The following is a 27266-nucleotide window of genomic DNA, read 5'->3' on the forward strand; positions in this document are numbered from 1 at the left end:
GAGGGAGAGGGAGAGGGAGAGGGAGAGGAGGAGGGAGAGGGGGAGGGAGAGGGAGACATTAGAGAAGCAGAGGCCAGCCATGGCCACGTGGGGAGAGGAGGGAAGGGAGGACAGAGGAGGAACAAGGGAAAAGAGCAAGAAGGTAAGAGAGGCAAGAGCTTAAGAGACGTTTCATAACTTTTTAAACGGCCAAGTATCCCAACTGCTACACTGCCAGTACCTTAAAATATCCACTGTGTATTTTCCTTCCATATGTATGGGTGATTTTCCATATGTATGTATGTGCACCATGTATGCCTGGTACCCTCAGAGGCCAGAAGAGGCATTGGATCCCTGGAACTGGAGTTAGGTAGTTATCAGCTATCATGTGGGTGCTGGGAATGGAACCCAGGCCCTCTGGAGCAGCTAGTTGTCCTAACCACTGTGGCATCTCTCCAGTTCTCCATTTCATATTTTAAATTTCTTACTAAGAGCTAAAAATACCGATCAGGGTACACTTGCCGTACATGTTATTTAACCCCCAGTCCCAAGAGAGGAAGAAGCCAGGTGTGGTGTGCATGCCTGTCATTCTAAGGCTGAGTAGAAGAGCCCAGAGTTTAAGGTCTGTTTGGGCTATATAGTGAGACCTGCTTCCAAAGACAAATAGGGGCTGGAGAGGGGGCCCAGGAAGCTGTACTTACAGCTCTTCCAGGAGTCCAGGTCACAATTGACTCTAACTCCAGGTCCAGAGGATCCAACACTTTTTGGCCACAGGTACCTGCACACACACACACACACACACACACACACACACACACACACACACACGGCATTCAAAGACATATAAGTCTTTGGCATCAAACTGCAAGCTTCATTAGGAGTAGACCAGATGGGCAGAAACCTTAGTCAGCGCAGCACTCTGAAGTCTCAGCTCACAACACATCTACAAAAGCTCCAAGTCTACTTATCGTTCAATTCTTAGGATCATCTTTGCTATAATAACTGATGTCAACAATCTTTAAAATGGGTATTTTATTTCTTAAAAACTACATTGAATTTATGGGTGATCAGAGCTGGTGCTTAAAGTAAGAATTCAGGACTCCGAAGAAAATGACTTCATTGAAATTGAGCTGCACAGACAAGAGTTAAGTTACCAGAACCTACTCCAGGTGAGCTGCTCTGAACTGGGGATTGCCCCAGAAAAAGTGGAGAAGATGAGGAAGCTGCCCAACACATTGCTCCGGAAGGTAGGTCACACACCACTGCAGGCACGATTCTGGTGGGTCAAGTGATACAAAGCCATTCAGTTTTTACATTCCAAGCAAAGTTTAAGATGCTGGAACCCACAGGAGAGCCACGAAGCAGCTGGGTCACTTTAAACCAGCCATTTCTGTGCATTTTACAAACCTTGCTTCAGATATTACTTTTTGTTTGTTTGTGTTTTCCGAGACAGGATTTCTCTGTAGCCCTGCGTGTCCTGGAACTCACTCTGTAGACCAGGCTGGCCTTGAACTCAGAAATCTGCCTGCTTCTGCCTCCAAAGTGCTGGGATCAAAGGCGTGCACCACCACTGCCTGGTTCAGACATTTCTTAAAGACCTGAGTGGCAAGTGACATCCCAATTTAAGACTTTTACTTCTAGCTAGGCCAATCTCTGGCTAATAAAGACAATGTTGTCCTCAGACTAGAACATGGTCTGCACCTATGGCTTAGCAATCCACAGAAATGTTCCTTTGAGCTCTTTTTTTAAAGACCTATTTATTTTATGTATATGAATACACTACTGCTCTTTTCAGACACACCAGAAGAGGGCATCTGATTCCATTACAGATGGTTTTGAGCCACCATGTGGTTGCTGGGAATTGAACTGAGGACCTCTGGAAGAGCAGTCAGTGGTCTTAACCACTGAGCCATCTCTCCAGCCCTTCTTAGAACTTTTTTCCCCAGGAAGAAAATGTCAGGTTTCATGTATGAAGATTTTCCCCCCAAGCTGGCCAATGGTGGCACACACCTTTAATAATCCCAGCACTTGGGAGGTGGATCTGTGGGCTTATATTCTAAATTCCAGGTCAAAAATAACCAAAACCCTCCCCAAATGCCTCTGGCCTTTTTCTTGATGTCTCAGTCCTTAATGATGGATTCTTTCTAAATTATCAGTAAGTCACAAGATAATCATACTTTCCAGATAGTGTTACCATCAAGCTGGGCATGGCGGTACACACCTTGATGATCCCAGCACTTAGGAGAAGCACAGGCAGACATGGCAGAGACTGTCTCAAGATAGATAGATAGATAGATAGATAGATAGATAGATAGATAGATAGATAGATAGATAGATAGATAGAGCAAGCAACCGCTAACAGTTTCCATGGAGAGACAAGAACAAATCTGATGTAGCTTTCAGTGATAGTATGCCATATTTCAGTGACTTACATAGTATTCTTAAATCACCCAATCTTTCCCATCATGTAGGACAAAGACATTCAAAGACTCCAGGATTTTCAGGAAATAGAACTCCTCTTGGTGAAGAACGGAAACCCAGAATGGACTAAACTGAACACAGCATTACCTCGGGCAGAGACACCATGCTACAATAGTAATGCTGCAAAAATGACTTACTAGCTCCGAGAGTCTGGAATAATGAGGCCAGGCCCACATGACATTTTGGCTAACCACATGAACTTTGGAAAAATTTCCTCATCTACAACTTCTTAGTAGGAACTGTTTGACAAGCAAGCACAGCTATGGTACCCATGAGAGTCAAAGTTTATTTTGAAGTGCTGCACCACAATATTGACACGACTGAGCTACACACATGCCCAGCTTCACTTACCTATACATTGGAATGACTTATGATCTGAGTAAATTAACCTCTTCAGACTGAGGCATCTTGTGAAAACAGCTCACATCACTGTAGTCAGTGGCAGCTTTGCCAGCTAAACTCGAAGACTGGCAGTCATCATGTCCCAGGCTGCTCTTCTCCAGCCCACTTTTGGTGGGTATTAAGTAACTTACTTCATGAGCACCCAGCAGCAACTCACCTACATTCACTCACCATTCCTCTTTTCATAGCCATTGCTCCTTGACTGGTGTCACTGCCGATCCTTATGAAGTGAGCTTAGTTAAAACACCAGGGCTCCTCATAGACCAAAGACACACTATTTGCACTCCTAGCTGCTGAGATCAGACGGAAGGTAAAGGACACACAGTAGGTGTTACTCACACCCAACAATTGTTTGGGAGGGCTTTTAAACCATGCAGTGGTTTAGCTGCAGTGGCTCAACAGCAGCCGATTGTGACTGAGCAGGATGGATTCTGGAGTGATAACTCCCTTGCATTTCACTTTCAAGAGGAAAATTTAGGCAGGAGTTCAAGGTTGCTTAGGTTAACAGCTAGAAATCATTATGTGTAAAATGTTGAAGACTGAAAAACAAATTAGCCAGGAGGCTCAGGTCATCCTCTTCCCTAGTGGTAGAACCTAGTAGGTGCTACTTAGTGTCTAGTTATAGTGCAAACAGTAATCCTATCATAAAGCTAATGAGCAAGTTCTTACCTGCTCTAATAAGCATGCTCCACTCCAAAACAGAACAGGGGCGGAGAGGTGGGTTTTGGGCATGAGGGTCTATTAGCCCAGAGGTCTTAGACTTTCTGTGGAGTAGAGGAAACGACCCTGAACCTCCCACATGGCTGGCATTACAGATGCACAGACCCTTTTCTGTATGTCCTAAGACAAAACCTGGGGGTTCTAAAGGATGCACAATTAGGTTTACTTCATATCTTGTGTCTATACAATCCTCGCAGTGAACAAGTCCATTAAACAATTCCCAGACTGTCTTAGGTGCAATGAACCAGGCAGCAGAATGACTGTTAGATTAAGATGCCCCAGAACCTAACTGGTTAGAATAAAGTCAGCACTGAGTCCTAGCTGCTCACAACTTCCCTTGGTACTGCCAGCTACTGGCACGTGTCCTGGTGCAGCTCACAGATGCACTGCTGTGCTGAGAAGAGGGCAGCAGGCAATGGGGGAGGGAGATGCACCTCTTCTTTTTATAGACCAACCCCAGTATCAAGTCCTGTGGCTGCATGCACACTGAGCTCACCTTGACTGAGCAGGGTATGTGGTGGGAAAGCACTATAGGAACTAAAGCTTGCCTGTGTGAACCCCACCCATCTGTTGGTGCTTTTCAAGTCCTGACCACTTTTCATAGAATAAATGTTAACCTTCCTTGGAAAGCTGCTTACAAGTACCCATTCCCTAGCTGCCATCTAAACGAAAGAGATACCCCATCTGCATGCCTTGTCTATAGTGTTCAGGATTCTATATCTGGCCAAGTGTGGTGGTGTACTCATAACCCAAGAATTGATGGAAAGGTTCCCAAGTTCTAGACTAGGCTGGGCTATCCAGTAAGACCCACAAGAATAAAAGGAGAAAGTGTACTTTTAAAATCTGTATATACTGAGGTTAGCTAGCATGTTTATCAGTCACTACCTACACCAAGACCTTTTCCCACTTAAAAAAAAAAGCTTTTATTAAGAAACATCGTATACACAAAAGCACACAAATATACAGTTCAAAAAGAAAAAGCTCATCCAGTTAGAGAAAGAGTGGTGGCCATACCTCTGAAAACCCTTTGCCCTCCAAGGTCATTCTTAAAGTATCCGCTAAGCATGATCTGTATGTCAACTGTCTGTTTCAGTTTCATTTACCATGTATTCTTAACATCCTGTTTTGACCTTTACCAAAGTGAATCATAATGGATAAATCCTTTTGTGGCTTGATTTTGGGGGACATTATTAAGTTGTGTGTCATCCATGGTCACATGTGGAGTTGAAGTCCATCTTCACGTCTGTGGATTCCATGGTGGGGATGGGTCACAGTAGTTATCCACACACATGCTGATGGGATCCTCCCAGGGTTTTTTGTTGATTTGGGTTTTCTTTTCTTCATTCACAAGATGACATTAAGATATTTGTTCATCCTCCTGGCAACATGCCAGAGTTTTTCGTATGTACCTAGGGCTGACACCTAACTGTGCTGAATCGTTTCCAGTTGCCCCTAAACAAACCTGTTGACAGATAACTGATCTACTTAAGATGGCTAAGGGAAAGAAATAGATCAACTGTGAAACTCAGGAAATGCATTTTAGTAGAAAATCCATCATTCTGACACAATGAAAATACCATTTACCCTGTTTCAGCTTACTTGAAACGCACTTTTTAAAAGCAACACATTCAACTTTAGAGTGCTGTGTCCTGGATCTCAGGATAGATGTTTCCAAATATGGTAACTGAAAATGGCAAACTGAGAACATATATGATGGACACCATCATATATAAAAAGACATCTCTACATATTTTATATTCCCACCGCCCACTTCCTACTCCCTTCCCTAACTGGAAGGAAGAAGAGGCAACACCAGGATCTTGAACCTGGATCTAGAAGGGAGCAGACAGTCGGGGTAAGGGAAGACAGACCACTGAATACTTCGCTGTTGCTTTTAAATCAAAACAAGCATTACAATTGCAGTTATCAAACAAGTTAAAATGCATAGCCATCCAAGAGGGTTCTTTCACAAGCAAATACAAACCGGTCAGAACGAAGCTTGCAAGCCAATCCTGAATGAAGTAAGTGTCACCCCACAGAATGTTCCATGCACGTAGATGGTGTCTACAGCATACCCAAACCACTCATCAACAATGCACCTATCTACCACCTACATGGGGAGTCAAAACCTTCTGACTGTACAGTCCCTAAAATCTTTAATTCGGTGGTTCAGCTTGAAGGGTATAAGGGTATGTGTTCTCAGACCTGGGAATGGCATCTGGTCTGCGATCCTGCCCACATTCAAAGTGAGAACTGTTGTAGAATTTACCTAAGCAGAACACCGCGAACAATTTAAAAGCTCATGATTACAGAGGTACACAAGTGGTTTCAAATCCAACTGAGGTGTAGCTGGAGTCTGCTGCAGAGGCTGTCTGTCTACACTCTATAGGAGAGGCCTAAGAGCAGGCTCCAGTTCTCCACCTTCTTGAGAGCTACAAAGTAAAGAGCTATCAGTCTGAGAACTATTGAGTAAGAGCTCAGATTTTATAAAGGGAACTTCCTCTTTCAGAGACACAGGTTACACAGCATAACTGACATTTGCTTGAGAACACATTAAGAGTAGACATGCACACACCCAAATACACACATATACACTTGTGCAAACCCTCTCCCCATACATACTGAAAACATGCACACACGGGACTAACTATAGCCATGAGTATTACCGGAGATAGGTTAACAGAGATTGATTATACTGTTATACTTTCATGTGGTAAAAAGTTCCAAAAAGGCATTTTTAAAAAGATCAACTAACTAACTGCCGGCCCTGATTTCAAAATTAAGACTGGCTCTCCAAAAAGATGTGACACACAGACAATATTCTCTCTCTCTCCCTGTCTCTCTCTCTCTTTCACACACACACACACACACACACACACACACACACTCTCTCCCTCTCTCTCTCTCTCTCTCTCTAGCTATTTGGTCTACAAAATAGAAATGCATTTCTTATAGTAAGTTTCCTAGCCTCTATACTGGACACCCTAAGGAACAAACTCTCTCAAATACTTAATCTACATCTAAATGTCCGGAAGGACAGGAGACAAATTTGCTGTTCTTCATTTATATTCACTGCTGAGTCTAGACGAGGCAGAAGAAAGCAATCTGGCATTTCACTATTTGAGCAGATTTCTTACGTTTTGTTCTTAATACAACAATGTCACCAAGCAACAGAACAGTTGGATGAATTGGTGTTTGCTAGCCAGGCTGTTGCTGACAATTAACTCCATCACCTGCCTCATCTCTCACATCTTCAGAGTCACCTACTGCTGCATCTCTAGATGGGCCAGGGAAGCCAGAGGGCTCTGTCTCCATTAACATGTTCTCATATAGTGCTTCTAAAAGTAATGGCTTCATGATTCGTCCAAGTTTAGTAGAGTATTTTGCTCAATAAATTCTGCGTGTTAGGTCTTAAGAAATGACCCCTAACACATACTAGGAGGAGCACAGTGGCACTACAGTTAGAAAGACAGAGCAGAGACCCAGTCTCTGTGCCCTAACACTGATCGACACGAGGCCATTTCCTAGATCAGCCACTTGCTCAATTTCTTCACCTATAAACTGATGGCCGTATTGAAAAACAAAGTCATAAGGAACTGCCATGATATATAACCACTTGTGGTCAGGGATAATACTTTATATAGTCAATGGGGCTAGAGATAAACATGCTGCTACTTTCATGTGAAATACCTGCTCTATTTCTCAAATATTTTTATTATATATACTACACACTACATACACAGAAATATATACACTTATAACCATACAAGTCTGGGTTAAAAGAAAATACTGGAATAGGATTTAAAGGAAAAGAAGAAAACAGCTCAAGTTTCTGAATGTCTGCCTAAATCCTTTTCATAGTTGCCAGAGGAAGACACTGTGGAGTTATTTAGAACCTTTTACTACTAAAGAAACCTCATGGGTGTAAAAATATATTCCAGTTCACTGTATACCTTTGTTATTGAAAGCAAATGCAAATTTATTTATAACCAGCCAAGATGAAGCACCATTAAAACATCAAACAGTAAGTTGTATAAAAAATTATCCTTCAGGACAGGTTAGGAAGTGTTCACTGCACCTGCATTACTAGTGTGCCTGCCTCATATTTAAAAACAAGGAAGTAGTTGGAGTAGGTCACTTTATTAGAAAAAGAGTAACACTAAAGCCTTTCAATGACACAGACAATCAACTTTGTAACAGAAAGTCAGAGATACTTTATTTTCACTTCTAAATCCAAAGGCTAAGTATAGCAGAAGTGTAAAAATGGAATCCCAGTCTGCTTCACATGAATACTAATGTTTAATCCTGTTTTCAAAGTCCAAGACTGAAAACTTGCAAGTAAACACTGAGCAAGCCACATGTTTAGGTAATATTTCTTAAAAAGTCTTAAAGAAAAAAATATGATACAGGACCTAAGTTTTCAAAGTGGCATATGTGCTATTAACACATGTTCTGAAATCTGGTAGGTCACAACAGTCCTGAATTAATTTTTAATAATAATAAAAAACAAATTACTAACTGAGCTTTATACTTTTTCTACGCCACTATAGCTTTCTTTCACCTCATTTTAATGTTGATCTTCACTTTATTCCGTTTTCAGTATTCTTCAAAAACTCTTCAACAGTAGTCCTACAATGCAAAATTTGGGGAAAATTGATAATTAGACAGCATATAAAAGGTCAAATTTTATGACTAAGTGTTGGCCCAGTTGCTAGCTGCTAACCAATCGATACATGTGTATATAAAATGTATTGTTCTTACATCAAGGCATCAGTGTGGTTCTTAGAGCCATGTGCCTGTGTGTACTGCCTATGTGTAACTGGTTCACACAGACATAACTACACTGCTTTTCTAAAACAGGAATGCCACCAATGAATCAACTAATTGGTACTTCCTTTCATTAGGAATATTTCATCCCACGCCACTAGCCCGAAGATTGAACAGTTAGAGGTTTTAAGAACACCTATAAACCTAGCTTTAAACAGTTCTTTAAGAACCCAACCTCATCCAATAGTTAATCAGTTCTTTGTGTCACTGATCCAAGTGTCTGTCCTTGCTAAATGCTGTTACTTTCAATGTCTCAGCCAGTGATTATTCCTCTATACTATGGCTGACTGCAAATTCTCCTACACAGTAGGAAACATTAAACACATACCTCTTAAAGACTTGAGAATTGCACTGAATGTAACAAGGCGGGTAATATGAAGTGTTTATTGTATTTTAAATTCTTTAAAGATATCTAATTCTGGGCACCACTGCATCCCTACACACAGTTGAAAAAAAATTCCATTCTGTTAACATAGGATTTGTAAGATTCCACGCAATACACAAAAAAACCCCTCTGTGCTTCTTGTAAAGAACAAAAAGGATACACAACAGTTAAGCGTAAAGGTCACAGGCAATAGCATTCAAACACGGATGTGGGTAGAGAAAGGAGTACCTGGCATGAATACCTGCTTAGTTTGACTGAATCCTTGATTTCTAATTTGGCTTTTCATGGGCCGCTCACAACACCAACGCTGTGTGAGGTATGGTAGTCAGCTGCAATAATTCATAAACCCTACACTTCCATCAATCCAATGCTACTGGCTCTCGAGTTACAGAACAAACTGCATTAGAATGCAAGGCAATAAAGCAAAAAACTAGAAACATCCTGGACAAATAAATACTAGCAGTTTAATTAAAACAAAGTAGTCCAACATGTGCCTCAGAAATAGTTAAGTTTTAAAGCATATGTTTCTGCCAATGTACCAACACAAGATGGACTTAATACCAAAAAGAAAAAAAACAGTTCAACCTTTTTATTTAAAAAAAAAAAAAAGAAAAAAAAGAAATGACAGCAAAATCCCTAAAAAAAGGATAATTAACTTTTCAATGGCGACTATATTACATACGTGGACAGTAATTTCCAAAGAGGCACACTAATGGGGGCACGAAGTCTGCTACAAAATAGCTGAGACAAAACAATGTACCTCAAAATGTTTTGCAGGACTACACTGTCTTTTCCTTCAGAAGAGGCTTTTGTATGTCTTCTTACTCGGCTTAGCTCCATCTTCATCTGTGCATACTTACGCTGCACTGTCAAACAGTAACAAAAAGCCCTAATCAAAGTGAGAAACAATACACTTACCTCTGTCTGATCTGAGGTCTTATCAGATCAGTTTTAATTGGACTGAGTGTCACCTTCAGATTTAATGTCTTCACTGGTCCCATTGACCTCATTCTTAGTGTCACTTTCCTTCGATTCAGGGTTTGTGTCTTCACTTTGTTTTTCTCGACTACTGGACTTCACACTGCTCTTTTTATCATCAGATCCCTTCTTTTCTGCCACAAAAGAAGACATTGACCATGGAATTTAGAGTAAAATACAACAAATCCATTACAATTTAAAATGGGAAACGTTGAGAGCAAAGAACCATTTCCCATGGACTGTGAGAAACAGTCTGCAGAGCTCAGTGCTGTCGGCTGTAGATTATAAAGGCAAAGGGCAAGAGGATCAACAGGGAATAGCAAAGTCTCTCGATTGCTAAAGTCACCCTAGAATTTACAGCTTCTGTAAATTTCATTCTAGATAAAGACCATCCAAAGGCAACAAGAAAGGTACAAAAGACAATAAATACACAAAGCTGTTAACATGGGTTAATTAAGTTGCAAAGGCAAAATGGCACCCAGAAAGAAATTTAACATTTAAATGACACGTATATTAAAAGAAGATTTATGTATATTTAAATATCCAAGAGGGAGCACACCGATAAGAACATGGGGTCTTCAAAAAATCCAAGAACCCAAATTTCTGTTTTCTGTAATGAAATCTAAGAGTTTTTTTCCTAAAGGAAAAATGAAAGTGGAGTTTGGGGGGACAAAGCAGTTTCCAGCTCTCCCTACAGGTGCATTAGGAAGGTAAAAAGCCTACTTGAAGGAGAAGATGTATCTGCCACCCAGCTGTACACATCCCTCTAAGAAGGATTCTGCAGAAAATAGAAAACACACCTTTCCATAAAAGCTATTTTCCCCTTAAAACCAAGAATAACTAACTAGTCTGGCAAAGTAGGTCACAACAGGAAGATGTTTGAAGAGAGGCACTCTCCACAGACAGTCATTACAGACACAACAGCAAATAGCTGAAGAAGGATGGGAGCACAAACAGTGCTACAGACTTGCATCTTAAAGGAGTGTGCATCAGGTCCAACATTTGTAAAACAAGCAGAGCAATGTCTACATGGTTAACCGTAAGACTTGCTTCACACCTGCCTGCCCAACTGTGGAACTATGCTCTAACTGACCTTGTGGGAAAGTCCTCCCTTTGAGCCTTATGGGCTTCTCCGGTGCACAGGCAGCTTCAATGAAGAAGAGTCGTCTTGTTGCTCCGTAGAGGACTAGTAGTCCAAAAATCTTATCTTCTGGCCTATGTAAATATGGTAGATCTTAATAGTCCTAAGGATATCCATGTGTGTTGGATTTTAGAGTTATGGATTAAACAGAAACTCTCTGAACAGAGTATAGATAGCTATGAGTAGAAAACTGCTTCCCCTTTGTGGAGTTCAGTTAGGTGCTTCTGTTATGATTATATCACCTGGAGCAGTGAACAGTCTTATTCATCCGCCATTATTAAGTGTTGGTTAGTAGAGATGCCTGATGCTCACAGGCCAGAATGTTACTATCATTTGTATACTCAGAATTGTCTAGAACTTCCATAAGCCAATAGACTCATCATTTCTAGAAGTCATTCTAAAGTTTAATAAGTTAATGCTATAATGGCATGCCCAACCAAAATAGGTCTGATAAGCTTTTTCAGTATCCAGTCTTCTCTTTTTCCCAGTCCCACCAGGACACTTCCAGGTTTTACTAAATTCATCTTGTCACAAGTCAGTAATTCAGGACACGGTTTTCCTTCAACACAAAATTATACAAATGTATCTATTTAAGTGGCAAGACTGGAAAAGAACAATTAATAAAACAGAAATATGTGATCAAAAGCCTCACAAAACACATGTGATTGATTTGATCGGATACAAGAGTCATCAGGTGACTCTTTAAACTGATCTCACTTAAATATACCAAAGCCTTTCTAAACAAAACATAGTACAAGAGGAGACTTCTTAAATAAAAGCATTAGCCCTTTAACAACAACTGCATCTTAAATCACAGAAACAATGTCTGAATTATAATAAGCAGAGGCAAAAACAAAACAAAACAAAGAACCCTATCTCTACTGCCTCAATCTAAGAAAATGAATTAGCTCTAATTCAATTCAAGTCAAGTGAAGTAGTTCTAAGAAGCAAGTGTGAGATGCAGCTGTAACCCAGTGTAAAGGACAGACATGTGCAAAGGACAGACATGTGGAAAGGACAGGATGGAACCAGGAACAAGGAGACCAGGCCCTTTCTTAAACCATACAAAGCAAAACAGCCCAAATAATGTAAAAACCAAAGAAGCTAAAATAACTCCAAAATTAAATTAAATTTTAAGACCTTAATGATTAAAAATATTATCCTCCAATAAAGGCTAAAAGATTTTTTTATGAAAAAAGGCCTAGGCCAAACTTTATAGTCCATTAATACCACTAACATAGTAACACAGCAGCTACTGAGAGCTAGACTCCAGAAGAAAGCAGACGGGAACAGTACTCGGATACAACGCATACGCTGCTAAGACACAGTAAGGTGGTCCACCTTCTGGGAACACAGAAGCTAACTGCTGAGTTCATGACTGCTGCACAGTAGGAACAATGAATGATGTGTATGGTAGACATTATGGAATATTGCAGTTTAAAATAAATGTAGCCACATAAACGAAAGTTAAAAAATTCTACAGCCTTATCCTCAAAGGTAGCACAAATTCAGAAGAATCTATACAAAAAACCTACAGACTACCAACTGAACAATGAGGCCAACTTCCACTCTCACACATCAGAGCAGAGAAAGAAAGAGAGCTTGAAATTGAGCTCTGACTGTCTTGGAGCGCAGCGACATGGGCAACTGGCAGCACCTCTCATAATAAACCAACCTTTCTCCTTGGACTTTCTATCTTGTTCTCTGTCCCGACTTTTGCTCCTGTGTTTATATGACTTTCGATCTCGGCTTTTTGACCGTCTTCGATCCCGACTGCGAGATCTATGTTTTCTTTCTGATCTGTCATGGCTTCTGCTTCTTCGTCGATCTCTACTTCTTAATAATTTAGAGTAAAAAGAAAAAATTTCAGCTGATATTACTAAAAGGGCTCAGAGAATCACATATATTACTATTCAATAATAATTTAAAAGATTTAAGAAGTTTCCCTTAAGAAACAAACATCCAGCCTGGTCTACAGAGTGAGTTCCAAGGAAATCCAGGGATACACAGAGAAACCCTGTCTGGAAAATGAAAAAAAAAAAAAAAAAAAAAAAAAAGAAAAAAGAAAAAATAGCAAAGCACTTCAAATTAGACTTCTCAAGGATGAAAATTATTGAAAACCTTGCTGTTAATCCCAACAATCTGGAAGCAGAGGCAGGCAGATCCCAGTGAGTTTGAGACCAGCCTGATCTACACAGCAAGCTCCAGGCCAGTCACAGATACAGAGAGACTCTGTTTCAAAATAAAATGAATCAAGATATACTATCTGATAGACTGAGTCCCTGGAAATATTACCTCAAGCTCAAAACAGAAGGGGCTTCCCTAAAGGTGGAAGTTTACCTTTCAACCCTTACAAATCTATCTAGCACTTAAAATGCAAGTCTTTTATTAGTGGTTCAACAAAATAATCTGACTTTATGACAGCACAAAAGTGATAAACATCGATCAGTCATTTTATTTCAAATTTAGGTTTTTAATCACTACTTAGACTAGCTCTAAATACATCCTGTGAGTGGCAATAATCACAGTTCTCCATCAGCTATCTGTTCAATAAGGAGAAGCAACCATCTCTACAGGGTACTATGTCAGCATGAAATTCATGCAACGACTTAACGCATTTTCTCCAACTTAACAGTGTCAATTATGACATTATATAAGAACCCCACCATGATATAAGGCCATTTACTATCTTTTGCTCATAACTGTACACTATGGTGTTATCATGAGCCACACACTATCTGCAGATGTACGTACCTGCTTCGCCTTCTGTCTCTACTCCGTGATCTTTTATGGTCCCGAGACCTGCTGCATCTCCGGTCAGAAGTTCGGCTTGAGTGTCTACTCCGTGAACGACTTCTCTTTCTCCTTTCTCTGTCACGAGCTCTTTCTTTTTCTCTTTCTTCCTCTTCTCTTCGTCTTTTTCTTTCCCGTTCTTCCCTTTCTCTCTCCCGCTCTTTTTCTCTTTCCTCTCTTTCTTGCTTCTCTTTTTTGAGACGTTCATCCCGATCAGGTTCCTCTGTTCTTTTTCTTAACTTTTCCTAAGGAAATCAAATTGGGTTTTAATTGTTGTAGTACTGGGACCAGCCAGAAGGCCTGGCGAATCCTACGCAGCTAAGTGTTCTCTCATTAAGCCACCTCCCTAGCTCAAGATAGAGTTTTATTCAACTTTAAGACATTTTCAAGCAATTTATGGACTAATTTGTTTATGGAGTTTCATATCCTTAGGGGAAATGTAGAAATTCTGACATCATGTATCTATATATAAAATATCATTATTTGAGTAATTAAATAAAGTTTCAATTTCTGGTATTTGAAAATGAAGTTAATAAAATACTTTGATATTTTGATGAACAACAAATTCTCCCAGGAATCATCACTGTATCCTTTCTTTTTACTTTCAGCACTAGATCAAATCCAGAGCCGGGGGCATGCTAAACAAGCTACAGTCTCAACACATCACTGCTTTAAAGAAATATAAACATCAACAAAATGGTACTCACTCAACGTTTCTACTGTTGTTTGACCAAATTTTAGCTATATAAAATACAGCATTTTTTTTTGTTATCATTAGAAATTACACAGCCGGGCAGTGGTGGTGCACGCCTTTAGTCCCAGCACTTGGGAGGCAGAAGCAGGTGGATTTCTAAGTTCAAGGCCAGTCTGATCTACAGAGTGAGTTCCAGGACAGCCAGGGCTACACAGAGAAACCCTGTCTCGAAAAAAAGAAATTACACATTGTATTGTGTGTGTGTGTACACGTATGCGCATGTGCACGTACACACACACACGCACGCACGCACACGAAAAACTTACTTTTAATTCTTCCACAGTGGCTTTAATTTTGGCATAGCCCATGTGTTGCTTTCCCATCAGATGGTCATCTACCCGGGACTGGGCATCTCCTACTATCAAAAAAGCTCCACATACTTCACAAACTTCCATCTGTTTTTCTTGGGCAGCAAAACTTTCTATAGTCTGAAACGAGAAACCAGTTGCTATGAGAGTATCTGAGGAAAAGAAAATAAACTCCAAAAGGAACTTAACATCTCCCTTAACATCTCTCCAGCCATAAATGAACACCAACTGCTCAAGTCTGAGAAAGGAGAAAGGCTGGAAAAGAGCAACCAACCTGCCTCTTTGAGGAAAAAAGGCAGAGCCACTTCTCCCCTGACCTGACTGCTGAGCACCAAATCACCTTGAAAAAGGTAAAGGTCCACAAAGTTATTTTAGTCTGAATTGCTTTCCTATAGATATAATAATTCAATCATTAAGAACTACACTTCATGGTGAACAATCTGAGCTCACAACAATGAGGCAACAGAAGCAGTGACCAGAATATCTTATCAATAGCACTTAAAGCACAAACTGCACTCCTCACAGTAAGGTGGGTACGGAGTAAATAGAATGTATATAACCCAAGCTAACATGGGCCTTTATAATTTAAGTCTGGGCACCTAGCGAGGTGACACAGAGTTCACATGGCAGGAGAGAATTGAGGCTCCAAGCTGTCCTCTAACCTCAACACATGGTGGGACAGGACTACATAAAGAAACTGAATAAATAAATGTAAAAATTATAGACTGCAGCCTGTTTGTAGTGAGATAACATGCAGGGATTATTTCTATCCATTGCTCCTTAGGTTCTAATTTCCTCCTATGAGAAGTCTCAAAAACTCTAACCTCCCTTCACCTTTGTGACTTGGAGTAGACCAAGAAATTCACCGATCTACTTGTCTGATCACAAGGTCCCTATTCTGCACAAAAGATGGGGTAAATGATGCTGGGACTGGGGGGTGGGGGTTGTCACAAAAAGATCTGGACAGGCAGGCTGCTGGGTTCCCCCACTTGGTCTACTGCATTGTATCATATTCTTTTTGTCTAATCACATTTCTACCCAGTTGTCCATGTTTCCATAATGCTTACAGAATTAAAGTCTCCAACACGACCCAGAAAAGGGCCTGAGAGCTTCCAGATACCTGAATAAATGGAGGTTCCTAGAAGGTGGTGAACCTGAAGAGGAGATGGAAGCTTCACAACCCTTCTCCCATACCTATGCATCTCTTCTTCATCTGCATCCTTTGTAATATCCTTTATAATAAGCTGGTAAACGTGTTTCAGAGATCTGTGAGGTACGGGAGCAAATGAATTGAACCCGAGGTGAGGGTTTGTGAAAGTTCTGAATTGTTAACGTTAGTCAGAAGCACAGGTAAAAAAACCTGGGGCATGAGTGACATCTGACATACATGTGCCTGGGATAGTATGTGCACACAGAATGGGGAGAAGAGAAAAGAAGGAAGCCAGAGCAAACACAAGCTCCCAACTTTGTGAACTCTAACACTATCTCCAGATAAACTGCGAGCACTAAACTGCAGATACTTGGCTAGTGTCTGGTACTGAAGTACATTTCCTGCTTGGTACCAGAGTGAAATCACTAGCTGGGGAAACAACTCAGAGGTAAGAGTACTTGCCTGACAAGCACAATACCCTATGTTTGGTCCTCAGCACTACATGTGTGCTGGTATGTGCTGGTGGGGGCTGGGGGTGGGGAAACAGAGCAAGCACACCAGTGTAAGCTAATTTTGAGGGTTGTTTTTTTGTTGTTGTTGTTCTGTATCTTCATGTTGTCTGAGAATGCCTTCGATGTAAGACAGGGCATAATCTTTTAAGACAATGCTTGATCAAGACTAAATTTTAGATAACAGAAAAAGTTATTCCAAGATTCTCTAAGAACAGATTCCATGAAACTAACAGGCTTCTTGAGAATGGAACAGGTTAAAACTCACCGAGGTTGTAGATCTGAGTAATTCTCTTTCTTCCTTTAACTGTTCAACCAATTTCATCATTCCCTGGGCTTCTTCTACCTTTCCTTCAGATCCTAACTCTTCAATCTAAAACAGAAACACAAAGTCAAGATTCCTTTCCAGTCAAGCAGAGAATTTTACAGCCACCATGCTTCATTAGCTTCCCGTGGATTTGTGTCATTTTGCTTGCTAATATTTGACCCTTGCAATTTTTATTTTATAGCTTAGATGATGTAGATTTTAAGTTCACAAAGATTTCAAGTATGGACACAAGCATATCCACAAAAATCATAACTATCAATTAAATGTTCCTTCTCTATCTCACAAGATTTCCTGTTCATTTCAGTACAACCTTATACATATAACAAGGCAATGAATCAAGAATCTGCTGTCACTATAGATTAGACTGTATTCTAATACAGTTTATATAAATGTTATTATCATATGGTTTATTGCCCTTCCTCAGTCTAGCTTCTTCCACTCAGATAGTTTAAACACTTATCAATATTAAGCAAATAGTTAAGTTCCTTTTCATTGCAGAGTATTACTTCACTATACATAATTTAATTTTGGTTTTCTTAAGACAGTATTCTGTCTCTGCGGCCGTGGCTGGCCTGCTACTCTCCAGAGCCATAACTTGCCTTGAACTCAAGGCATTCCTTCTGCCTTAGTCCTGAACTTATTACTACCACGGCTGACTTTCTCACAGAATTGTTGGTGAATGTGCTGAATGTGGTGGGATGGGGGGTATGAGTGATTTTAAATAAAGTTATTAACAGTGGTGTACAAAGTTGTACACACATTTCTGTTTTCCATAAAGGAACGAGTACATTTTTAAAAACATTTTAAGAAGCAAACTATACACGCACACATCAAATTAAACTCTTCTAGACCATCTGTACCTCAATCATTTTATACACCCATCAGCAATGTCTGATAACTCTAAAGAGCCCAAATCCTTCACAACACTCAAGTACTTCATACAGATGAGTTTTTGTTGTTGTTTGATTTTTGTTTTTCAAGACAGGGTTTCTCTGTGTAGCCCTGGCTGTCCTTGAACTCAGAAATACGCCTGCTCTGCCTCCCAAGTGCTGGGATCAAAGACATGCGCCACCACTGCCCAGCCTTGATTTTTGTTTTTTTGAGATAGGGTTTCTGTGTGTAGCTCTAGCTATCTTGGAACTTTATTTGGAAACCAGACTAGCCTGGAACCCTACAGAGTGCTGGGATTAAATGTGCACGGCAAAATGCATGGCTAGTTAACCTTTTTAACTGACGCCAATAAAATACTGTTAAGTATCTACCCTATGAGATTTCAGTTTGTATTTCCCTTATAATCAATCAAAATCTTTTTCATGTTTATTTTCTAACCTTATTAATCGTGTATCAGTCGTTTTTGTTTAAGACAGGGTCATGACCCTATCATCTCCATCAATGCTGGGATTAAAAATGTTTGCCACAGCACCTAGCTCCATGGACTTTCTCACACTTTTACAAACAACTCTCACCTGCTGTAGAAGCACATCAATTTTGTCTGTCAGAACCTGAATTTTTTCTTCATTTTTGCCTGTTGGACCAGCAGCCTGTTAAAAACAAAAAAGTGTGTTAATATTGTATGACTGATTAAGTAAAATACCAAAGAAAACTATTTCAAACTCTTGAGTCCAGGGATGAAGATAGTGGTAATAAGCACTAGGCCTTGGGTTTGACCACCCCTAAAGTAATAACATATTCAAGTTTTGATGGAAATAGATATGTATTTTTCACCCTTTAAAAAAAAGAAAAGAAGCCGGGCGGTGGTGGCACACACCTTTAATCCCAGCACTTGGGAGGCAGAGGCAGGCGGATTTCTGAGTTCGATGCCAGCCTGGTCTACAAAGTGAGTTCCAGGACAGCCAGGGATACACAGAGAAACTCTGTCTCGAAAAACCAAAATAAGTAAAGAAAGAAAGAAATAAACAGAAAGAAAAGAAAAGAAAAGAAAAGAAGAGAAAAGAAAAGAAAAAGATCCTCTGCCCTAACCTCCCAAGTGCTAAGAACATAGGATTATGCCACCATGCCCTTGAGTGTTTTAGGTTAGTAACTAAAGAAAGGGAGGAGCTGAGCATCATAGTACATGTCTACAAACTCTTTGGAAAGTAAAGGCTGAAACAGGTGGATCTTGTAGTTCAAGGCCAGCCTGGTCTACAAAGTGAGTTCCAGGGTTACAAAGAGAAACCCTGTCTGGAAAAAAAAACAAACAAAATAAGATTTCAAGATCAACCTCAACTACACAAGTTTAAGGCCAGTCTTCACCACAGAAGATCCTGTCTTGGCAGAAAAATAATAGTGCCTAATCACCTGATACTAATCCACTTATCTTTGAGCTTTGGTAGCACGTTACATATATAGTTACTGACGTCTGAATGACTGCCATGCCACTACTTAGGAAGCTGAAGCAAGAGTACTGCTGAGTTCCAGGTTAGCCAGGGTTATGTAGCAAGACCCATCTCAAAAAACAGAGTAAGAAAACTTCCTAGCAAAACCATTTACTAATGAAGATTGTCTAAGAACTACAAAGAAGCCCAGTAATTGGTTTTCACGGCATAAATAAATAAATGAATGGCAAGAAGGAACAGAGGCTAACCTGTGTCAGCCAAACACCATCTACATAAGAAGATTCAAGGCCTGTATGTCTATTTCTGAGCCCCTCCATGAGCTCTAGACTCAAATAGCTAACATCTGTTGGGCATTTAACTATATATGTTACCATTGATCACAAAACTTGACTTGTCTGATAGCTACTTTATTATTTCCATTTAACAGAGACAAAACCAAGGCACTAGGCCAAGGTTAGTTAGTAATTTTCAGAAAGTAATACAGTGGGAAGACTTTGGTTTCATGCCTGACTTGCAACTGCAAGCTTATGTCACGTCTCACCTCCTACAAATGTCTCTACTTGGGTATTTAAGGCATTTCAAATTTGACATTTCTAAGATAGAAACTTGAAAGAACTTCCTTCAGTTCCAATCTACATTAAATTCTGTTAGTCACCTGGATGCTCAAATCAAGAACCATGCAGGAAGATTGAATTTCTCCTCTCTGCCCACCCAAATTCTCACCCCAGCAAGCTGTTGGTTTTTTCAACCATCTTCACCCAGCTCACCATAATCATTATACAATCCCAGATAACTTGCTGCTTCCACTGTACAAGCTTTAGACCATTCTCCATTCTAAAGCCAGAGTGAGCCTTTAAGAAATATACTTAAGGCCACCTGCACCCAAGCTTTGCCATGGCTGTGTTTGAAGAAGTGACCTCCTCTCCTTCTCTGTCTTCATGCTTACTGCACCCCACAGCCAGAGAGCACTAGCTAGCTCCTTGCTCGACTTTAAGGGCGACTGTTAAGAGTCTTTGCTACCCACGTTCTCCTTGGAAAAGCAAATTCCTTAGACAGTCTTGGCCCCTTTGCTTATCCCATTCTCATCATGGAGGTGAAATAAGTCACTGGGCTGGGGTTAATCACTAGGATGACCACCTGTCCTAGTCTCCCTAGGATGAAGCAGTGGCTAGAGAACTGACATGGAGTTTAGTGGTGGAGCACTTGCTAGCATGGGCAAAGTCCATGGTCTGACCTCCAGCAGCACCACCAAAACAAACACATGCTTAAGTGGGGGGAAGATGCTTCCCTATACCTCAACGACAGAAAGAAAGGTGCTTCTCAAATTTTATGTCATTTTAAAGGACAAGTTTAAAATAATCTGGGATGCCCGGATCCACAGAGAATCTTCACAAAGATTGTAAGCTCATTACATACTTACCCCAGAAGACTGCTGATTCTGAGATAATGCCAATCGAGCGTGACCTCGTCTAATTCTACGCTCTACCTCGGCAAGTAAACTCTGTAAGTATCGCAGAAAATCTCTCTCATAGCCAACCTTCATAAACCGAGAACTCTTCTCATACCTGATAAAATGAAAAGAAACTTTTAAACATTACAAAACATATATTCTCTACCACCCCATCTCAAAGCCTGAAGAATAAACCATTACATGAAGTAAATTTTTAGATGTTATCCTATCAAAGGGAAAGGCACTATATACTATATTGTGGTTGGTTAATAATCAGTTGGTTATTTTGGTGGCACTATACATTAAACCCAGGGCCTTACAATGTTAGCAAAGTGCTTTATCACTGAGCTATATTACCCTGCCCTTTCTTTTGTGATAAAGCTCTCCATTAAGTGCACAGACTTGCCAGGCAGTGGTGGCGCATGCCTTTAATTCCAGCACTTGGGAGGCAGAAGCAGGCAGATTTCTGAGTTCCAGCCTGTTCTACAGAGTGAGTTCCAGGATAGCCAGGGATACACAGAGAAACCCTGTCTCAAAAAAAAAAAAAAAAGTGCAGACTGGCCCAGGTAAAAACACAAGCTTTAAAAACAGGTTAACTTAGCCAGGTGGTGGTGGCGCACACCTTTAATCCCAGCACTTGGGAGGCAGAGGCAGGTGGATTTCTGAGTTCGAGGCCAGCCTGGTCTACAGAGTGAGTTCCAGGACAGCCAGGGCTATACAGAGAAACCCTGTCTCGAAAAAACCAAAACAACAAAACAAAACAAACAAACAAGCAAAAAACCAGGTTAACTTAAATCACTACTTTGCATCTATCTATGCTCTGGAATCTAGGAAAAATCCTATCTATAAAACAGGAGTCTAAAACAGGAGTCAGGACCAGTGAGACAGTTCAGTCAGTAAAGATACTCACTGCTAAGCCTGACATCCTGAGTTTGATCTCACACAAAAAAGAGAACTAATGCTTAAAAGCGGTCCTCTTAGCCCCACAAATGTACCATGGCACTGGTGCACTCAAGCATATAGTAACACTAAATAAATAAAAATGCAATTAACCAAATAAAATGTAATTGAGAGGGCTAGAGAGATAGCTCAGTGGTTAAGAGCACTGACTGCTCAATTCCTAGCAACCACATAGTGGCTCATAACCATCTATAATTAAATTTGATGCCCTCTTCGGGTGTGTCTGAAGACAGCAACAGTGCACTCATATATAATAAATAAATTAATAAGGGCTGGAGGGATGGCTCAGTGGTTAAGAGCACCAACTGTGTGAACTCTTCCGAAGGTCCTGAGTTCAAATCCCAGGAACCACTTGGTGGCTCACAACCATCCGTTAACGGGATCTGACTCCCTATTCTGGAGTGTCTGAAGACAGCTACAGTGTACTTATATATAATAAATAGATTTAAAAAAAGGTTTCCCCCCAAAAATTTTAAAAAAATGTAATTGAGAAAATTAAAAAGTAGCTGTGCATGGTGGTATATTCTTTAATTATAGCACTAGAGACAGTTGAGTATTTTTGAGTTTGAAGCCAGTTAGTTGGCTTACATAGTGAGTTCCAGGCCAGCTAGGCTACATAGTAAGACACCTTCTCTAATAATACATTTTTAATAAGAAGAAAATAAGCCAGACTTGGTGATTAAAGGCTCATGCCTTAGAGCAATAGCAAGTCTCTGCGAGTTCAAAGTCAGCCTGGGCTACATGTGGTTCTAGGACAGCCAGGGCTACACAGTAAGACCTCATCTGAAAAATAAATAAAGGAAGGAAAGGAGGGAGGGAGGGAGGGAAGGAGAGAGAGAGGGAAGGAGGGAAGGGAGAGAAGAGAAGGAGAAGAGGGGAGGGAGAAAGAAAGGAAGGAGGGAGGGAAGGAGGAGAAGGGGAAGAGGAAGGGAAAGGAAGAGGAAAACTATCCAGGACAGCCAAGTCTATACAGAGAAACCATGTCTGGAAAAACCATAAACAGAAAAATGAAGGTGGAGCTGGAGGCTGAAGGGATGGATCACAGAGATGGAGCTTGGCTCCCCAGAACTCATGAGCTGTGCAGACACTGTAGTCACTTATGCTGCTGGTGCTTGAGGGACAGAGAAAGAGATTCCTGGAGCAGGCTGGCTAGGGAGACCAATCAAAACTAGCTTACAGGAGACTTTGCCTCAATAAATAAAGTGGACTGTGATCAACGAGAAGATCCAATGTCTACTTTGGTCTCCACATCCTCATCATGCTCAAAGACCCCTACTCCACAGGAGCTGGAGCAACAGCTCAGTGGATTAGTTTGCTTACTGTATATGCATGAGGATCTGAGTCTGGATCGAGATAAAGCCAGGACAGCAGTACAGGTTTGTAAACTCAGTATTCTTATAGGGACATGAGAGGCAAAGACAGGAAAGTTTCCAGAAGCTTTTGGGCTAGTGAGCCTGTGACATCAATACTGAATAAGAGACCCCATCTTAAACAAGATGGAAGACAAGAACAGTCTATCAAAGTTGTCTTCTAACTCAAGGCTACAAAAAATTATAAAAATAAACTTTATAAAGGGCAAACAGGGGAGAAGTAATATAATTATTAAAAAGCATATAATATGCATTCATATGGCAGCCAGTACTATTGAGGCTACTAAACCTTACCATGCCAAGCCACTGATTAAACTTACAAGCAATGTTATTTTATATTATTCCAATTATGCCTTTAATGCCTGTCTCTTTAAACTAAGTAACTAGAAGGAAGGAATAGCAAAAAGAAAATTAGTACAACTCACTGTTTTCTTAGATTTTCATCATGAATTTTTTCACATGGACCTGAGAGAGAGAAAAGAGCATGCATAAATTATTTGTGACATTAAAAACCCTTCTCTAGTCATCAAGCCTTTTCCTTTTTGTTTTGTTCTGAAACAGCATCTTACTCTATAGCTCAGGCTGGTCTAGAACTTAGGACTCTCCCACCTCAGCTTCCTAAGTGATAAGGGATTTTTAAAAAGGTAGGCTACTACACCAAGTTTGTCTGTCTGTCTTCCTTTTAAAAAAGGTTGAAGTTCCTAGAGTATTTTCACTCATTTGGCCTGCAGTCAACTGGGATGGTGTATCCCTCTACTATGGCTTTGTTCAAAATAAAGTTCCACTGCTACTTTTTGTGTTACTGTTGGGAGTGGGAAGCACACCAAGGCTATAGATCTAGTGCGGCATATAAAGCCCTTAAAAAATAAAAATATAAAGGAAAAGCAGCTCATTTTATTACTGAGTAGACTGCAGACTCCAAAACTGATCCTACTGAATCATGAAACATGATGAAAATTGATTTCTTTAGTTGCCAAGGTCAACAAAGGGGACAGGGAACAAGTAACGAGAAAGAGGAAACTGTTCTTTACTACCACCAAACAAAATTTGGATGCTGTCAACCACTGATCTGAACCAACATTGACATTAGCTTCAAATACTTGTACAGTCTTAAGTAAGTAAAACAAAATTCCCATTCTCAACCCCAAATGTAACCATTTTTTTTTAACTTTTAGCTATTTCTTCTGAAATTTAACTCCAATATTTTATAATTTTATGCTTATTTTTTAATTAATCATATGTATCAAAAATTTAGGCTGGGTATGGTGGCATACCTTTAATCCCACCATTCCAGAGTTTCAGTAACTCTTGAGCTTGCAGCTAGCCTGGTCTACATAGCAAGTTCCAGGACAGCTAGGACTACATGGAAATCCTGTCTTAAGTTAAAAAAAAAAAAAAAAAGTTAAACAGCCTTTTAGTATTTACATTTTGACCAGCAAATAGCATTCTCTATAGACAAAACAAAAGTTGTAGATGGTATTTCTAGGTATTTCTACTGTTCTTTTCTTGGGATTTATTTTCCATATATGTATGGAAAATATATATGTACACACACATATCTTTCTTATTTCCTGAACACTTCCACCAAGCCTAAGAAAGTATCTCTGTATTAATTTCCCTACAAAGGTAGCAACTGATCAGTTTTTCTCTCTTCATGGAGCCTTGCCTTACTTTCATCTGGAATGCATATTTTCCAAGCTTACTAGTGTTGCTACCCTAAAGAGTTCTTTGTCCTCACTGTATTGAAATAGCACCAGATCTTATTTTTCTTTATTCTTTTCAGATCAATGTACATCATCCTGGATAACTTTGTTGAGGATACAAGGGAAGCATGCTTGATGAGACTTCCGTCTGACAACATCTTTCTTCACCACCATACTCTGATGTTTTCTATACTAACTGGCATTAATATAAACCGTAAACGTATTTCTCTAGTGTCTTCAAACTTCTTGCTTGCTACCCACAAGTTGTAGGCCATTTTGAATCATAATTTTATGACCTATACACTGCTACGCCTGCTGTTCTCAAATTCACCATGGAGTGCCAGGGAGGGCATGGGTCCTTTTTACTCGTTTGGCCTATTGCCTGAAGGACTTTAGTGTGTATGGTACATACATAGGAGTATACAGCACTTTTGTGTGACCACATGCAAATTTGCAGGAGGGGTCAAAACCAGACTATGGTGTCTTCCTCTATTTGCTGTATTTCAACTAGGCTGGCTGGCCAGCAAGCTCTGGGAGACCCACTTGCCTTTCACCCCATAATGCTGCACGAGAGGCACTGGCAGCTTTTCATGTGGGTACTGGAGTTTGAATTCAGATCCTCATGCCTACAGAGCAAGCACTAAGTCAATCCCCTAGCCCAGTCCAGTGGCTTTTATTTCACATTTCTCTAGTTCTAATTTCTAAAAGCTTTAGTTTAAAAAGTGCAGCTTAACTGCAATCGCTTCTTTCTAATGCTCAGATACCATTTCTCTGAAGACAGTAAAGTGAGGTAAGATTTCTAAACAATTCTAGACAGTTTTCTCCTGTATTTCCCATCATTTCTTCCCATCACACCTCTCCCCTTACTCATTTTGTTAATCTAAGTCGAAGGTATTCTTCAAATGTCTGCCTGGTTAGTGTTCCCTGACTGGCAACTTAAGTTTTTCTCCAAAAAAAGGACACTGGATTCCAGACTGGAGGAGTTACGTAAGGTTGTGAGCTACCACGTGGATGCTAGGATCTGAACCAAGTCTTCTGCAACAGTGCTCTGAAACACTGAATCATCTCTACAGCCTTGGCAACTCATTTTTAAAAAATAATTCCAAATTCTGACTGAAAAATTATAGAGTAGACAGGCAAAGATTTGCCAGCAAGGGCTTTTACCAAAACAAAAGAAAACAAAAAACCAACTAATTTTTTAAGAGATTCCTAGGAGGGTCAGGATGCAGACAAATCATTTCTCTGAAGTATTCACCTGCTGCCCTGTAACTGGAGGAAATATCTAGCTATACCTCTCCAGATGCCTGTAAGAGAACACCACTATTAAGAACTCTTTTAAAACACTTTTAAAATCTTATTTTTGTTCAGAATTACCCTGTGCTGTGCTTAAAATTCCAAAATTCAGGCCTTTCCAACCATAATACATCCCCCTAAAGCAACTCAGTAATATAAGAGAACTCACGATTCACCAATTATGTTTATATTTTATGCTTCAGAGAGTCCCTAGTCAGTTTCTCAAAAACAACAACAAAAAACCAAACCAAACCAAACCAAACCAACCTTACCTTTCTGGAGCACTAAAGTAGAAAAGTTAGTCCCAAGAAATGTGTATTACCTAAACTACTGGGAGCTATATTTAGACCCTAGAAGACATTTGTCAATGTATGATAACTATTTTGGTTATTATGGTAGTATATGTTACTGGAAATACCAGGTAAGGGACAGGAAAGTTGCCAATACCCTCAAATATACAAGGGAGACCATGAAAACTGCTTCAAAATGTTAATAGTGTCAAGGCTTAAAAATCTCTCTAAATTGAAATTTTTTTACTTTTTTAGTCTTATGACTTAGCCCTGACTTTTATGGTATCCTAGTGCCCCAAATCCTGGACAAGCAAGACTCTAAGATCCAACACTTATTTTCTCAGTCCCCTCTGCAGACTTTTTAATGTGGGTGTCTCTAAGCTGTTAACAATTGTGCTGATATCTGATGTTACTGCCTATTCTATGCATTTAGCATATTTTCCATTTAGCCAGGCATGGTTGCTTAAACCTATGATCCTAGCATTCAGGAGACAGAGGGAGAAGGACTGATGCTTCAGGCTACTCTGGGCTATATTAGAGAAAGTGAGTATGTATGTGAATAATTTTCACTTTAATATTTTACAAGTAAAAATGTAAACAGTTAATTATACCAATGTGTCTAATAAGACTGACATATATTAACATATTCATAATTGAACCAAGAAATTATTTACTCATATGTTTTGAAGGGAAAAAAATTTTAGGATTACAAAGAAAGTTTGAATTTTGTTTGGATATAAGTCTTGCTATATAATGTAGATTAGCCTTCACCTCAGGATCCCCTTGCTTCATGCTGAGATTATGGGCTCATATCACTATGCCTGGTGAAGGAAGTTTAATTCAAATGTGACAGACAGAAAAATAACTTACCAAGATCAGAACGAGTATTTGTGAACAATTCCGCAGGACAAAAACCACAGAGATAATATTTACAAACCTATTGAGAGAGGGAAAATAAAAGGAACTTAACTTTAAAAACTGTTTAGTTCTATAAATTCTATTAAAAAGGGTACCAAATAATATTTTTTAAAAGATTTATTTTAAGCCAGGCAGTGGTGGCGCACGCCTTTAATCCCAGCACTTGGGAGGCAGAGGCAGGCGGATTTCTG

At 39.9% G+C, this 27266-nt stretch overlaps 2 protein-coding genes across 7 annotated transcripts in view; one reads left to right on the plus strand and one right to left on the minus strand.

Annotated features, from left to right (window-relative positions):
• Ankrd40cl (ANKRD40 C-terminal like) overlaps positions 1-2600 on the plus strand; it is a 4655-nt gene extending 2055 nt beyond the window's left edge. The window contains exons 3-4 of the mRNA XM_031354059.1: positions 1051-1226; positions 2451-2600. Of these exons, the coding sequence (XP_031209919.1) occupies positions 1051-1226; positions 2451-2600 (326 nt within the window). The remainder of the gene's footprint in view (positions 1-1050; positions 1227-2450) is intronic.
• A 4936-nt stretch (positions 2601-7536) lies between these two features.
• The window catches only part of Luc7l3 (LUC7 like 3 pre-mRNA splicing factor), a 32340-nt gene continuing 12610 nt past the window's right edge, over positions 7537-27266 (minus strand). Inside the window, exons 2-12 of one of the 6 annotated variants that reach the window (XM_031350698.1) lie at positions 27028-27094; positions 23297-23336; positions 20512-20656; positions 18222-18296; positions 16696-16800; positions 14727-14888; positions 13668-13951; positions 12589-12749; positions 9766-9906; positions 9555-9660; positions 7537-8211 (exon numbers count right to left, since the gene is read on the minus strand). In XM_031350698.1, the coding sequence (XP_031206558.1) occupies positions 8163-8211; positions 9555-9660; positions 9766-9906; positions 12589-12749; positions 13668-13951; positions 14727-14888; positions 16696-16800; positions 18222-18296; positions 20512-20656; positions 23297-23336; positions 27028-27094 (1335 nt within the window). In that variant the 3' untranslated portion in view covers positions 7537-8162. Of the gene's footprint in view, positions 9661-9712; positions 9907-12588; positions 12750-13667; positions 13952-14726; positions 14889-15888; positions 16035-16695; positions 16801-18221; positions 18297-20511; positions 20657-23296; positions 23337-24145; positions 24248-27027; positions 27095-27266 lie in introns of those variants that run through there. The other 5 variants (XM_031350699.1, XR_004113095.1, XM_031350701.1 and 2 more) reach the window with 5 other exon arrangements.

This window comes from Mastomys coucha, unplaced genomic scaffold, assembly GCF_008632895.1.
Source record: "Mastomys coucha isolate ucsf_1 unplaced genomic scaffold, UCSF_Mcou_1 pScaffold5, whole genome shotgun sequence".
Classification (NCBI taxonomy): domain Eukaryota; kingdom Metazoa; phylum Chordata; class Mammalia; order Rodentia; family Muridae; genus Mastomys; species Mastomys coucha.